Raw genomic sequence first — 16,166 nt, 5'->3', positions numbered from 1 at the left:
ACTTTAATATGAAACATTCATTCTTAATTCTTTATTTTTAGTAGATACTCAAAAAGCACAGTGAAAATTCATAAATAGGGTGTTTTGATTTGAATGCTGGGGGTACCTGAGGAAAGTTAGAAATGGGAAAGGCAAGAAAAATAACAGGTGGGCAAATTCTCTAACTCTATAGAAATTAACCAAACCTAGCTTTAAAATCTCTAAATTGGGCTGATAATATTAGTATTAAAAGTAAAAACATTTTAAAATACAGTAAAAGCAAAGATATACCCCCTGATAAAATGTGCCAAGAAAAGCATATCACTTCATACTATTTCTAGCAAAATACATAGCCACAAGGAAACATCAGACAAACCCAAATTAACTGGCCAGTGTTCTTCAAAAATGGGATAGAAAGGGATAAAAAAGTAAAGTGAACTGCTCCAGATTAAAAAAGATTAAAGAAACATGAAAACAAAATACAATGCCTGTTCCAGAACTGGATCCTGGACCAGAGAAAAGAAATCGTTGTCTTTCACTATGACGGACATTAAGAATCAACTGGCAAAATATGAATTCACTATGAAGGACATTAAGAATCAACTGGCAAAATGTCAGTAAGGTCTGTAGATTAGAAATAGTATTGTATCAGGATTAATTTCTAATTTTGCGAATTATAATGAGATTATATAGGAAAATATTCCTATTTGGGGGAAACTTTTAATTTTGAAATATAGTAAAAAGGCGATGATTATTCTTTATCTGCTTGAAGGTAGGATCAAATTCATCACCCAAGGTTATAGTTATAAAAAATATTTCAAAAAATCATTCAATAAAACAGTACATGAGATGAATAATATATTGACTAGAAAGTTATTTTAAGTATCTTTGATCCATGGATAGACATTTTTAAAATATCATTTATAAAAACACTAAAACATCTTTTTTGAGGGGGGGAACTACAAGCCAAAATGCAAATTAGTACAGATTTTTTTTAAGTATAATGTAAGCTCCATGGGGTGCCTTAACTTGTCTTGTACACCTAAGCAGTACTTAGAACAGTTCTTGGCACATGGTAATAGTAATTAGTAACAACTAATATTTGAGTAATTATTATGTCACAGTAACCTAAGTGTTTTGGGTCCATTAACTCACTTAAACTTCACACAGTCCAAGAAATATTTGGGGAATGAATCAATACTTTTTGCAGGATGACAAGTAGTCAATTCTGCAATGATATGAGCTCCTAAAAATCACCAGGTAATGCAAAATTATACAGTGAACACCATAGGACTCTGGGGAGAAATGGGGTTAGAAGCACAACACTCCAAAAACTTCATCAGTGACATATTTTTTTAAAAAGACAAAAACCTAATAGAAATGGTAGCACAATTTTACACAGTTTACACACATTAAGTGATTAAGAAATACACAAGTACAACAATAAATATGGCACTTTACCTTGAAAAAGACCTGAAGTTTGCTTGTGGAAGTGGGCATCAGAAGGGTTGCAGCTCATGAATTATTGTGAAGTGATGGAAGGAGGGTTATCTGAAATCGGATGGAAAATTGTAACAATAGATGTGGATGGGTGTGGCTCATAACACAAGGGGTGAACTGAGGTAGCTGATAGAGGTCTGAGGCATGTGCCTGTATATGCATGTATTTTAATGCAGCTCAGTTCAGCTGGGTCCAGCTTCCTGCATTCACCTAGGGCAAACTTTCTATAAAGGGCCAGAGAGTAAATATTTTAGGCTTTGTGGGCCATTGGGTCTCTGTTGCAACTATCCAATTCTGAGACTCTGCTATAAAAACAGCCACAGGGCAATGTAAACAAATGAGTTTGGTGTGTTCCAACAAAACTTTATTTACAAAAACAGGTCACTGTGGTGGCCATAGTTTGCTGAACCTTGACCTTGTAAACAAAATCCTGAATAAGCAAATACAAATTTTGTCTTATGCTCAAATTGTTACCCAATATATCAATCTTGTTGGAACAAATGCACTTTTTTTTTCAAAACAAGCATTATAGCAGAGCTAAATTTGGAATGTTATCAAATAAACCAAAAAATAATTGATATATTCAAATAAGCAAAATAAATTCAATATTACTAAAAAAAAAAAAAAAAAACTATTTTTGATTTTGGATTTTAGAAATCAAATGTTACCCAAAAGTCAACTGACAAATGACCAAAATAAAGACAACTAATGATACATTTTGAATGCTTGTCATTCAAAATCTGTCATTAAATTCTACACAATCTTTAAGAAAAATGGGTTATGCTTTTAACAGCTCTGCTGAACTAAAATTATCAGGCTCAGTCACAAGCTTTTACAAGATCATCGAGCCATAAAAGTTAACATACAAACTTCATTATAAGTTCTAAAGATCTGATATACAGTATACAGTATGGTGACTCTAGATAGCAACACTGTATTATATCCTTGAAAGTTGCCAAAGAGTAGATCTTAAATGTTCTCTCCACAACAATAATTTAAAAAAAGGTAATTATTGTAGCAGTCACTTCAAAGTATATATGCATAACATATCATCACACTGTATACCTTAAATTTACACAATGCTGTATGTCAATTATATCTCAATAAAGCTGGAAAAAAAAATACTAGTTGCCAATGGTTATACAATTATTTGCCCAGGAATTGAGTTAAAGATTCTAAGTTGACCTCCTTTCAGTTAGAAAACTCTAATATACATAACATTTCTTTGCTCAAGCTGCTATACCTCACATCTGAAATCCTTCTCCAGTCTTCTTTGTCAAAAGTATATGTATCCTCCAAGGGCACAATTAAATACTATCTCTAAGCCTTTCCTGGACCCCATTAGAAATGACTTCCTACTTTAAACTCCCACAGCAACTTAGTTTTTACCCAACGCAGCATTTAGCCCTTTACATCCTGCTTCAAATTTATTTGTGAACATATCTTATTTCCTCTGCTATGTAGAAAATAAGACTAATCTTTAGCCATACTAATCCCCCTGTTGGACTGCCCTTTTTCATAGTCAATGCTTAACTGCTAACTTATCTTCAAGACCCAATACAGATATCATCTCTGCAAAATTTTGCTAGACATCCCCCAAATTAGGCTTTTCTTCATTCTGATCCCTAGCACAACCAATAGACCTCCATTTTAGTACTGCTCTGTAAATGTTTATTTACTATTTCCCTCCTAAATGCTTTAAGGGGGCAGGAATTTTGTCTTTTAGCCTTTGCATATGCTAGAACAGCGCCTAGCACCTAGTTGATACTCATGTACTTGATCAATGAATAAAGCATCCCCCCAAAAAATGGAGCATAGGGTATATACACATGAATACCACTGCCATACAATGATTTCTTAAACAAATATTATATGTAACACTTAACAAGAAAACTGGACTATTGATATCAAGAATGGCTACTTGAAGCCAAAACTCAGAAACAGAATCTGAAAACAGTGGCTAGAGAGCAAAATTCACAATTTTGCAGAGCAAAAAGCACAATTTACTAGAATACAGGTCTTTTCAGAAGTATCATCTCCAATCAAAAAAGGGCAGAAAAATACTAGATATAGTAATCTTTCAAAATAAAAACATAATCTGAGCCACAATAATTAGCAGTTTTTCCTTTCCAATAAAACATTTGTGTACATCATAATATGACATTATATTAGCAACAAAACACCTGCATCCTAACCATGCATCTTAAAACCATAAGTTTTAAGGCAAACAAATTCAAAAAAGATATTTTCCTTCGTCACTTCTCCCTACCCCCAAAAAAGGCAAAGTCAAAAAATGATAGACACTAACATAAATAGGACTTTTAATAACTTATGGACCATCTAGTACAAATTCATTCTGCAAATGACAAAGCAGAGGCCTAGAAAGGATACATGATTTGTTTACAATCAGCTAAGCAATAGAGCTGCAACTAGAAAACCTAGGTTTGGCTCAGAGTTAAGCATTCATTCCTCCACAACCAGCAGTTCTAGTCTCAGGAACTCTTTATACTCCTAAAACACTTAAAAATTAACAAAGATCCCCAAAGAGCTTTTAGTCTATTGTTTTGTAAGAACTGCTGTTATGACCATGTGCAGAGAGATCCTACTTAGACACTCCTTTTACTGCCCTGTTATATTCAGCATTCCTAAAGGAAGATCTATATTTCATTTCCCATAGCTTAACCCATCTGAACAGCTTCTGCCAAGAGAACATTCAAGGTCTGGAGAAAATAGACTTCGTGCAAATCCAAGAAATGCCTGTATTCTGTCACCCAATTTGTAAGCTTATTCAGATTTCAAAAGTGAAATAGGCACATAAATACAATTTCTTACCAAAAAATGTATTTCACATACCTAAATCTATCTACAAATACCTTTAAGTATTACACTTACCTTATCTCTAGAAATTAAATATAAAACTGAAAGCTTATGATCAACTATGCCAAGAGTTGCCAATAATGGGAAGTGGTCTGATCACAATTAAAATAAAAAATGTCTTTCTTTTCACCCCCAGCAATAACATAACCAAAGAGCTGACATTTACAATACTTTTCATTAGCACAGGGAACACTACTCAATGCTCTATGGTGACCTAGATAGGAAAGAAATCTTAAAAAGAGTGGATATATGTATAACTGATTCACTTAGAAACTAACACAACATTGTAAAGCAACTATACGTCATAAAAAATTAATTTAAAAAATTGTTTAAACCCTTTATAAAATCTGCATGTACTCCCCTGCCACAGGCCTGGCTTAATGCTTTCCACACAGTGGGAATGCACATATTTCACAGATAACATTTTTCAAAAATTAGGCTAGTATGCAACTGATTGTAGACTAACACAATAACAGAGACTTTCTAAGTCATTTTCTCAACATCTCTCAATTTAGACAACGCCTACTTTTTAAAATTTAAGACCAATGACTAGTTATACTGCTTTCAGCTTTTCAAGTAAGAAATTGCCATACGGTTCAGAATGACAAGTCCATCAAATCTCTAAGATCTTTACATGAGAATAAATTAAAGTTTATCTGTCAATCAGAGGCTGATCTTTCAGGCCAAAAAAATGAAGAAACAATCTCACTGAAAACAAAAACAACAAAAAATTCTTTAAAAACAGTAACAAAAACTTTAAAAACTGAGCCACTGATTTTTCAGTGTGTATTTGTCCTTCGGTATCCACAAAGGGTATCTTGGTTCCAAGATCCACCATAGATACCAAAATCTAAAGATGCTCAAGTCCCATAGTCAGCCCTCCATATTCTCAGTTCTGCATCCTGGGATTCAACCAACCACAGACTGAAATCCCCAGTACTGAATGGAGGAACACAGGGCCAACATAAAATTTAGCCAAATCACCCATTCATGTTCCTCCCTTTTGCCTTTTGGCTATTTTTTCACCACAGAATCCCAGAAATGTTCCTATTTATAAAATGTAAGTAAAAATCAGAAACTAATATTTGCTCCTATTTTTAAGTGCCAGACAGAGGATCTGATAAAGAAAAAATCCGGAACAATTCCCTAAAATAACATTAATGACAATGTATAGAATTGTTCATATTATTTATGCCTCACATAGAAGAAAATCAAGAATGATTTAAGATATAAAATAGATAACTAATAAGAACCTGCTGTTAAGGAACAGGGAACTCTACTCAATTCTCTGTAATGGCTGATATGGGAAAATAATCTTTAAAAAAGAGTGACTATATGTATAAATGATTCACTTTCCTGTACACCTGAAACTAATACAACATTGTTAATCAACTATAATAAAAGATTTTTTTTTTAAAAAGAGTAGTATTGTGGATTTAACTCACTCAAGCATTACCTGTCAGATTATCCTTCACCTATGATTATGACTTGAGATGAATAACACTTCATACTGAGACAGTTCTGACACCCACTTGGATCTCTTTCATAGTAAATAATCAGAGAGCATCACACTTTTTAAAATTAATTCTTTATATCTATTATATGTATTCTTTGCAAAGGGGTTTTCACATAGCTTAAGATTCTCCTGAAATTAAATGTTTCAGTTATCTTACTATCTCATATGAACATAAAAGGCAAAATATTATAAACACCTACAAATTCAAAGACCTACAACAGATGACAATAGCAGCTAACATGAACTTCTTCCATTGTAATACTTGAACTAAATTAAAATGGTCATAATCACGTTTTTTTCTGGTAGCTCAAGGAGGTATTAATGTCTTGTGGTTAAGAACATAAGCTCTGGAGTCAAGACTCAGTTCAATTCCAGCTCCATCAATTACAATTTATATAACTGATCAATTTCTTTGCTCTCTCTATGCCTCACTTTTCTCGTCTGTAAAATGGGGAACACCAAGTACTTATTCCATAGAGCTGTTTTGAAAATTAATTAAAATTACAAAGGTAAAGGTCAACAATAAGCACTCAATTTTAGTTATGATTATTATTCTTACACCAATATATACAAAAATTCAAGGCCCATAAGAAAAACTGACCCTCGCATAAACTAGTTCTATTCAGAATGTTTATACATAACTAATTTGTTCACCCTAAAAGAAAGGGAGAAAATCCAAGTTCAATCTACAGTTTTAAATGCAGACTTTCCGAGATTTAGTAAAACCTAAAGATCATATTTAACTGTAAGGTACACCCTTCATGTATAGCAACATGGGCACCTGATAATAACTAGCCAACAAGTTGTACTGGGTACCTCTAATGTGCCCAATATCAATTAAATAAAGGCTTACTGCACTCAAAACAATGAACACAAAGTCAGAAAACAAAGCCACAATCTTTACACAACTAGGGATCTATAATCTGAGAACTAAAGTCCATTTTTTCCCCTCAAAGGAAGGAAAACATCTTCCATCTACTGCTTGTTAATGCAGAAAATAGACATATAAGTATCATAGGTTCATTCCCAAATTCTATACACTAGCTAAAATGCTCTTAAAAACATACATGCATGTGTGTGTGCTAAGTGGCTTTAGTCGTGTCCGACTCTTGCGACCCTTTGGACTGTAGCCCACCAGGCTCCTCTGTCCATGGGATTCTCCAGGCAAGAATACTGGAGTGGGTTGCCATGCCCTCCTCCAGGGGCTCTTCCTCATCCAGGGATTGAACCAGCGTCTCTTATGTCTCCTGCATTACCAGACAGGTTCTTTACAACTAGAGCCACCTGGGAAGCCCAAAAACATACATAAAAAGATAAAGTGAAGTCGCTCAGTCGTGTCCGACTCTTTGCGACCCCATGGACTATAGCCTACCAGGCTCCTCCGTCCATGGGATTTCCAGGCAAGAGTACTGGAGTGGGTTGCCATTTCCTTCTCCGGAGGATCTTCCCGACCCAGGGATCAAACCCAGGTCTCCTGCATTGTAGGCAGATGCTTTACCGTCTGAGCCACCAAGGAAATAAATACATACATACCTGTATACTATTAAGATGGTGGATACACACACACATATATATATACACATACATAAATATATACGATCCTAATAGTTACTCAAAATCACATTTTGCCAACTACATATGAACTTCTGATCTATGCTCCCTGTAATTTTACTTTGCCATTAGGAGTCAAGAATACAACAGTAAAAAAAATTACTGTATTCACAAGGGATGAAAAGTCAAATATCAACCTGCCTGAAATGCAACCCATTCACCTGTGTAAAAGTGGTATACATTCCATATTAACAATCCATATTTTTAGACACTATCAAGAGCCAAATTAGAAGCACAAGAGAAAAGCAGCCTCAACCTTATAATAAACATGCTTGATTACTAAGAGGTGGCCTGCCACTCACCGCTTCCTTGGAATAGATTTTATTTCCCATCAAACCAAGTTAACGTGTTCCCCATCCCTCTTGGAATAAATAAACAAACAAACATAAGGCCTAATTATTTTTGCTCAAAATTTTCCCATAAAATGGAGAAACATCTGATGACTGCCTTACCACCCATTAAAGCTGGACCACACAAAAAGTAGTACACTGGGGTCCTCTGGAAGCAAAACCCTGCGTTAGTACCCCTTTATCTCCGAGATAAATCCAGGGCTACGCTTCAGGATCTGGAGTAGAGAAGAAACACTGGCAAGACCCACCCATTCACCCCACAAAATGGGCTTGTCCCCAGGGTTTGCAGAAAAAAATAAAATTCCGCCAGGCTGGGGTATTCCCGTCTCCAGCAGTACAAACGCCACTGAGTCTTCCCAGGATTTCACATCCTCCCCACCGCCCCTCCCCCTCCTCCCACCTCTAGCCCCTCTTCTGCCTACCCCCTACCCTCTCTTCCCCACGCGGTTTCTAGGCCCAAAGATTAGGAAGAAATATCAGGATACCAAAAACCGCCTCCCACTTGGGGGTTTCAGTTCCACAGGCAGCGAAGAATAAACAGAGGAATTCAACTAAGCTCCGCGGGTTTGGAGAGGCTTGAGAAGGCGCCCGACAAACCAGGCCGCGCCCCCCGTCAACCCCTACCCCCTCCCCAACCCCAGACTGGAGCCTACTTCCGAAGCCTCCTCACCTAAAGAGAAAACGATGCCTCTTTCCGCTCAGCAAAACACAGGCCTAACCCATCAAGCCAAATTTTTCCCAAACACCAGGTTCAGAAAACGCGTAGGCCGAGACAGCTGGGACCCGTGAGACGGAGTTGTGTTTTACCTCATGGGCTCAGCAGTCATGTTTTCGCTTCTACGCCCTGTAGGATTCAGCGACCGTAGGGCGCGACTCTGCCCTCCCCGGCACGCAATTAGGGTAGAATGCACCGGACCCTTAGTCGTCACTAGATCTGGCGCTGGATCCTCCCCACAGCTCAAAGGCCGGCACCGCTGCCACCGCCGCAGGAGCCGCGGAAACAAAGCGACGCCGCCGCCGCCGCCATTTTGTTGGGCCGAGGCTCAGGCCCAGAATTGGCGCGTCCTCCCTCTTCCTCTTTGAGTCGACCATTGGCTGCCTTATCTGCAGTGCAGATTCTTATTGGCTACACAAATTCACCTTCTTTGGGGGCCTGTTGCTAAGGGGGTCTACGTCATTTGATCCCCTCCGCCTTTTCATAGGGGGTCTAATTCAGTCCCATTGACTTGAAAGTGCTAGTGACGTATTTTGACTTTATTGTGAAAATGCTTTTTAATCTATCCTCTTTTCCCTGACATATTGACAAAACAATAACAACAACATACGTTTATTGAGCGTTTAATATATACCCACACTATGTGTGTTAGTCCCTGGGTCATGTGGGATTCTGCGAGCCCGTGCACTGGAGCCCGCCTGTCACCTCTGTCGATGGAATTCTCTAGGCAAGAATACTAGAGTAGGTTGCCTTATCCTTCTCCGGGGGATCCTCCTGACGCAGGGATAGAACCTGGGTCTCCAGCATTGCAGTCAGATTAGGTATTGTCTGAGCACCCAGCACTATCAGTTCAGTTCAGTGGTTCAGTTTTGTCCGACTCTGTGACCCCATGGACTGCAGTACACCAGGATTCCCTGTCCATCACCAACTCCTCGAGTTTACTCAAACTCATGTCCATCAAATCTGTGATGCCATCCAACCATCTCATTCTCCGTTTTCCCTTTCTCCTCCTGCTTTCAATCTTTCCCAGCATCAGGGTCTTTTCCAATGGTCAGTTCTTCGCATCAGATGGCCAAAGTATTGGAGCTTCAGCTTTAGCACCAGTCCTTCCAATGAATATTCAGGACTGTTTTCCTTTAGGATTGACTGGTTGAATCTCCTTGCAGTCCAAAGGACTTTCAAGAGGCTTCTCCAACACCACAATTCAAAAGCATCAATTCTTCAGCGCTCAGCTTTTTTTATAGTCCAACTCTCACATCCATACATGACTACTGGAAGAACCATGGCTGGGAATAGATGGACCTTTGTCGTCAAAGTAATGTCTCTGCTTTTTAATATGCTGTCTAGGTTTGTCATAACTTTTTTTCCAAGGAGCAAGCATCTCTTAATTTCATGGCTGCAGTCACCATCTGCAGTGATTTTGGGGCCCAAGAAAATGTTTAGATTGTTTTCCCATCTATTTGCCATGAAGCGATGGGACCAGATGCCATAATCTTCTTTTTAGGAATGTTGAGTTTTAAGCCAACTTTTTCACTCTCCTGTATCACTTTCATGATGAGGCTCCTAGTTCCTCTTCTCTTTCTCCCATAAAGGTGGTGTCATCTGCATATCTGAGGTTATTGATATTTCTGCCTGCAATCTTGATTCCAGCTTGTGGCTCATCCAGTCTGGCATTTTGCATGATGTTCTCTGCATGTAAGTTAAATAAGCAAGATGACAACATACAGTCTTTGCATAGGCCTTTCCCAATTTGAAACCAGCCCGTTGTTCCATTTTTGATTCTAACTGTAGCTTCTTGACCTGCATACAGATTTCTCAGGAGGTAAGAAAGGTGATCTGGTATTCCCATCTCTTTAAGAATTTTCCACAGTTTGTTGTGATCCACACAGTCAAAGGCTTTAGCATCAGTGAAGCAGAAGAAATGTTTTTCTGGAATTCTATTGCTTTTTCTATGATCCAAAGGATGTTGGCAATTTGATCTCTGGTTTCTGTGCCTTTTCTAAATCCAGCTTGACCATCTGGAAGTTTTCGGTTCACAAACTGTTGAAGCCTGGCTTGGGGAATTTTGAGCATTACTTTGCTAGCATGTGAGATGCGTGCGACTGTGTGGTAGTTTGAACGTTCTTTGACATTGCCTTTGTATGGAATTGGAATGAAAACTGACCTTTTCCAGTCCTATGGACTGATGTCCTTTAGAATGGACTGGTTGGATCTCCTTGCAGTCCAAGGGACTCTCAAGAGTCTTCTCCAACACCACAGTTCAAAAGCATCAATTCTTCAGTGCTCAGCTTTCTTTATAGTCCAACTCTCACATCCATACATGACTACTGGAAAAACCATAGCCTTGACTAGATGTACCTTTGTTGGCAAAGTAATGTCTCTGCTTTTTAATATGCTGTCTAGGTTGGTCATAACTTTTCTTCCAAGGAGTAAGCATCTTTTAATTTCATTGCTGCAATCGCCATCTGCAGTGATTTTGGAGCCCAGAAAAATAAAGTCAGCCACTGTTTCCACTCTTTCCCCATCTATGGTATTGGTATAAATATATAGAAAATGGAACAGAAAAGAAGGCCCAGAAATAAACCCTTGCATGTATGGCCAAATGATTTTCAACTAAGGTGCCAAGACTAAGAAAGACACAACTAAGAAAGGACAGTCTCTTCAATAAATGGTGTTGGGAAAATAAGATATCCAGTAGCAAAAAGTGAGGTAGTACCCTTATCTTAAAACGTATACAAAGATTACTTCAAAATGGCTTAAAGACTTAAACTTGTAAAATTCTTAAAAGAAAACATAGTGGGGAAGCTTCAGGTCATTAGATTCAGCAACTGATTTCTTAAATGTGACAGCAAAACACAAGCAATACAAGTAAAATAGATAAATAGGACTATATCAGATTTTAAAATTTATGCACATCAAAGGAAACTACCAACAGTGTGAAATGACAACCTACAGAATGGAAGAAAATATTTGCAAATCCTATATGCAATAAGGGTTTAATATTCAGAATATGTAAGGAACTTTTACAACTAAACAATAACAACAAATAAAAAATTTAAAAAGTTCAAAGGATGGAGGAGGAAAAAGCAACCCACTCCAGTATTCTTGCCTGGAAAATTCCATGGACAGAGAAGCCTGGCAGGCTACAGTCCATGGGGTCGCAAAGAATCAGACACAGTGGAGTGACTGAGCACACAGGCACACATATCGGTTTTATTCCTGAAAGTGTGGAGATCATATAGCAAAGAGTTGTAATTTATGTGCATTTTAATCTTTACTATTCAAAATGAGAAATAACATAAATCAGATTGGTACCTTTCTGTTCTAAATGGAACTTGTGAAGGTGGAAGAAATTTATTGATACAGTGACATTATGATGAGATTACAAAATTTTATAACTACCTTAAATATTACTTGCAGCTACTCATCATCCACTGAGTAAAGGGGAACGAGGTAAGGTAGGGCTGGGGCAGCTCACATTTATTAAATTTCTACTCTGTTGGGCATGTGCTAGACACATCTACATGTATGCTTTCATTTTTAATATGTGAGGAAATGTAGCAGTACAGGAAATAGAGCAAAGACAAGAAGCACTATGCACAAATTTATCTTTTTTTTTTTTTGTATAGATGGTCAACATTTTAAACTTTTTATATTCTTTTTCATCCACTTTTGGCCAACCAAATCTTTTCATTGTTCCCAGCTCTCTGAGTCACAACTACCTGGGATTGCTGTGTAGCGCTTATGTGACCAGAGGGACATTTAGTGGGTTTTTTATTGAGGGGGGATTGGGGAATTAGACTTTAAGTCCTCAGAAGACTATAGTTAATGGTAGTGTATTATATACTTTAAATTTTGCTAAGAGGGTAAAAAGTCTTAATGACCTGTATAACCATGATGGTGTGGTCACTCACGCAGAGCCAGACATTCTGGACTGTGAAGTCAAGTGGGCCTTAGGAAGCACCGCTGTCAATAAAGCTAATGAAGGCGATGTAATCCAAGCAGAGCTATTTAATATCCTAAAAGATGATACTATCAAAGTGCTGCACTCAATATGTCAGCAAGTTTGAAAAACCCAGCAGTGGTCACAGGACTGGAAAAGGCCAGTTCTCATCCCAATTCCCAAGAAGGGCAGTACTAAAGAATGTTCAAACCACCTGACAGTTGACCCATCTCCCATGCTGATAAAGTTATGTTCAAAATCCTACATGCTAGGCTTCAGCATTATGTGGACTGAGAACTTTCAGATGTCCAACCTTGCTTTAGAAAAGGCAGATAAATCAGATATCAAATTGCCAACATTCACTGAATCATAGAGAAAGCGAGGGAATGCCAGAAAAACATCTACCTCTGTTTCATTGACGACACTAAAGCCTTTGACTGTGTGGATCATAACAAACTGTGGGAAACTCTCAGTAAGAGATAGGAATCATTTCAGTTCAGTCATTCAGTCATGTCCAACTCATTGAGACTCCATGGACTGCAGCACGCCAGGCTCCCCTGTCCATCATCAACCCCCGGAGCTTGCTCAGACTCATGTCAGTGATGTCATCCAACCATCTCATCTTCTGTTATCTCCTTCTCCTCTTGCCTTCAATCTTTCCGAGCATCAGGGTATTTTCCAATGAATCAGTTCTTCATATCAGATGGCCAAAGTATTAGAACTTCAGCTTCAGCATCATTCCTTCCAATGAATATTCAGGACTGATTTCATTCAGGATGGACTGGTTTGATCTTTTTGCTGTCCAAAGGACTCTCAATAGTCTTCTCCAACACCACAATTCAAAAGCATCAATTCTTTGGCACTCAGGTTTCTTTATGGTCCAACTCTCAAATCCATACACGACTCCTGATCGCTTTGACTAGATGGACCTTTGTCAGTAAAGTAATGTCTCTGCTTTTTAATATGCTGTCTAGGCTTGTCATAACTTTTCTTCCAAGGGGCTAGCATCTTTTAATTTCATGTTTGTAACACTGTACAGGAAGCAGTGATCAAAACCATCCCCCAAAATAAGAAATGCAAGAAGGCAAAGTGGTTGTCTGAGGAGGCCTTACAAATAGCTGAGAAAAGAAGAGAAGTGAAAGACAAAGAGATGGGAATACCAGACTATCTCACCTGTCTCCTGTGAAACCTGTTTGTGGGTCAAGAAGCAACAATTTGAGTCCTGTATGGAACAACTGGTTCAGGATTGACTAAAGAGTATAACAAGGCTATTTTTATTGTCACCCTGTTTATTTAACTTATACACAGAGCACATCATGAGAAATGCTGGGCTGGATGAGTTACAAGCTAGAATCAAGATTGCCAGGAGAAACATCAACAAACTCAGATATGCAGATGATACCACTCTAACAACAGAAAGTGAAGAGGAACTAAAGAGCCTCCTGATGAGGCTGAAGGAGGAGAATGAAAAAGCCAGCATAAAACTAAATATTAAAAAAAAAAAAAAAAAACTAAGATCATGGCATCCAGCCCCATCTCTTCATGGCAAATAGAAGGGGAAAATGTAGAAGCAGTGACAGATTTCCTCTTCTTGGGCTCTAAAATCGCTATAGATGGTGACTGCACCCATGAAATTAGGAGATGACTGTTTCTTGGCAGGAAAGCTATGACAAACCTAGACAGTGTTAAAAAGCAAAGACATCACTTGGCAGACAAAGGTCCATATAGTCAAGGCTGTGGTCTTTCCAGTAGTCATGTATGGTTGTGAGAGCTGGACCATAAAGAAGGCAGAGCACCGAAGAACTGAAGCTTCTGAACTGTGGTGTTGGAGAAGACTCTTCAGAGTCCTTTGGACTGCAAGGAGACCAAACCAGTCAATCTTAAAGGAAATCAACCCTGAATTCTCATTGGAAGGACTGATGCTGCAGCTGAAGCTCCAATACCTTGGCCATCTGATACAAACAGCTGACTCATTCGAAAAGACCTTGATGCTGAGAAAGATTGAAAGCAGAAGAAGAGGGCAATAAAGGATGAGACAGCTGGATGTCATCACCGATGCAATGAACATGAACTTGGGCAAACTCCAGGAGGTGGGTGAGAGACAAGAAAGCCTGGCATGCTGCAGTCCATGGAGACACAAAGAGTCAGACACAACTTGGCAAATGAACAACAAAGGACTTGAATAGGCAATTTTCTAAAGAAGATATACAAATGGCCAACAAACATGAAAACACGCTCAACACCACTAATCATAAGAGAAATTCAAGGGACTTCCCAGATAGTATAGTGGCTAGGGCTCTGTGTTCCCAATGGAGGGGCCTCAGGTTCAATTTTTAGTCAGAGAACTGGATCTCACATGCTGAAACTAAAAGACCAGGTGAAAACAAATAAATAAAAAATTTTGTAAGTATAGTCAAAACTCCTTTAAAAAAAATAAATGCTGGTAAGGATGTGGTATAAAGATCCTCCTTGTGCACTGTTACTGGAAATACAAAATGGTGGAGCTGCTATTGAAAACAATACGGAGGTTCCTCAAAAAGTTTAAAAGGGAATTACCATATGATCCAACAATTTCACTTCTGGGTATATACTCAAAATAATCAACAGGATCTTGAACAGATAAATGCCCACTGATATTCACTGTAGCATTATTCACATTAGTTTGGGGGTGTGAGCAATGCAAATGCACATTGGCACATGAATGGATAAAGAAAATTGAATATTATGAAGCCTTAAAAAGGAAATGTTTTTCATACCCTGCATAGATGAACCTTGAGGATATTATGCTAAGCAAAATGTCAGTCATAAAAGTCAAACACTGTGTGATTCCACTCATATGAAGTATTTAAAAACTTTTTTTCATTTCATTATTTTGCCATACTACTTGGCATGTGGGATCTTAGTTCCTCAAGCAGGGATTGAACTAGCATCCCCTGCAGAGGAATCATGGAGTCTTAACCACTGGACCACCAGGGAAGTTCCATATGAAGTATTTTAAATAGTCAAATCAAATAAATAGAATGTAGAAAACTGATTGAAAGGATTAGGTAGATGGGTGGGAGAGAGAGGCATTCATTTTTAATGCGTATAATGTTTCAATCTTTCAAGATTAAATAGTCTTAGAGATCACAACAATCTAAGTATACTCAACACTGCTGAATGCTACACTTAAAATGGTAAATTTAATATTCTATGCTTTTTAAACCACAATAAAATACTTTTTTAAAAAGACAGATATACATGTGCATACATGTGATTTTTTTCTAGTTATATTGTTAAATTTTAAAAAAAGCAAGTTGCGTAATGCTGTATGTTAATACTTGTGTTGGAGAGTGAGGGGTCTTCCCAGGTAGCACTAGTGATGATGAACCTGCCAGCCAATGCAGGAGACAAGAGATATGGGTTTGATCCCTCACTCAGGAAGATCCCCTGGAGGAGGACACAGCAACCTACTCCAGTATTCTTGCCTGGAGAATTCCATGGACAGAGGAGCCCGGCAGGCTACAGTCCATAGGGTTGCAAAGAATTGGACACGACTGAAGTGACCTAGCATGCATGCACAAAAGTGAGAGGAAGAGAAAGATCCACAGAGTGACAGTGAGAGAGGATAAGAAGCAAAATAACTCTGAAAGAATGAAAATTATACTTAATAATAGTGATTACCTGGGAAAGGTA

At 38.1% G+C, this 16,166-nt stretch overlaps 1 protein-coding gene across 11 annotated transcripts in view; it reads right to left on the bottom strand.

Moving 5' to 3' along the window:
- ATRX (ATRX chromatin remodeler) overlaps window positions 1–8,913 on the bottom strand; it is a 285,555-nt gene extending 276,642 nt beyond the window's left edge. For 5 of the 11 annotated variants that reach the window (XM_055565681.1, XM_055565684.1, XM_055565682.1 and 2 more), the window contains exon 1: window positions 8,641–8,913. In XM_055565681.1, the coding sequence (XP_055421656.1) occupies window positions 8,641–8,660 (20 nt within the window). In that variant the 5' untranslated portion in view covers window positions 8,661–8,913. Of the gene's footprint in view, window positions 1–1,440; window positions 1,531–8,503; window positions 8,543–8,640 lie in introns of those variants that run through there. The other 6 variants (XM_055565688.1, XM_055565686.1, XM_055565690.1 and 3 more) reach the window with 4 other exon arrangements.
- Window positions 8,914–16,166: the final 7,253 nt, after the last annotated feature.

The sequence above is a fragment of the Bubalus kerabau genome, chromosome X (genome assembly GCF_029407905.1).
Source record: "Bubalus kerabau isolate K-KA32 ecotype Philippines breed swamp buffalo chromosome X, PCC_UOA_SB_1v2, whole genome shotgun sequence".
NCBI classification, from domain to species: Eukaryota; Metazoa; Chordata; class Mammalia; order Artiodactyla; family Bovidae; genus Bubalus; species Bubalus kerabau.
The sequence above is the reverse complement of the archived record's forward strand: the minus strand, read 5'-3'. Positions and strand labels throughout refer to the sequence as shown.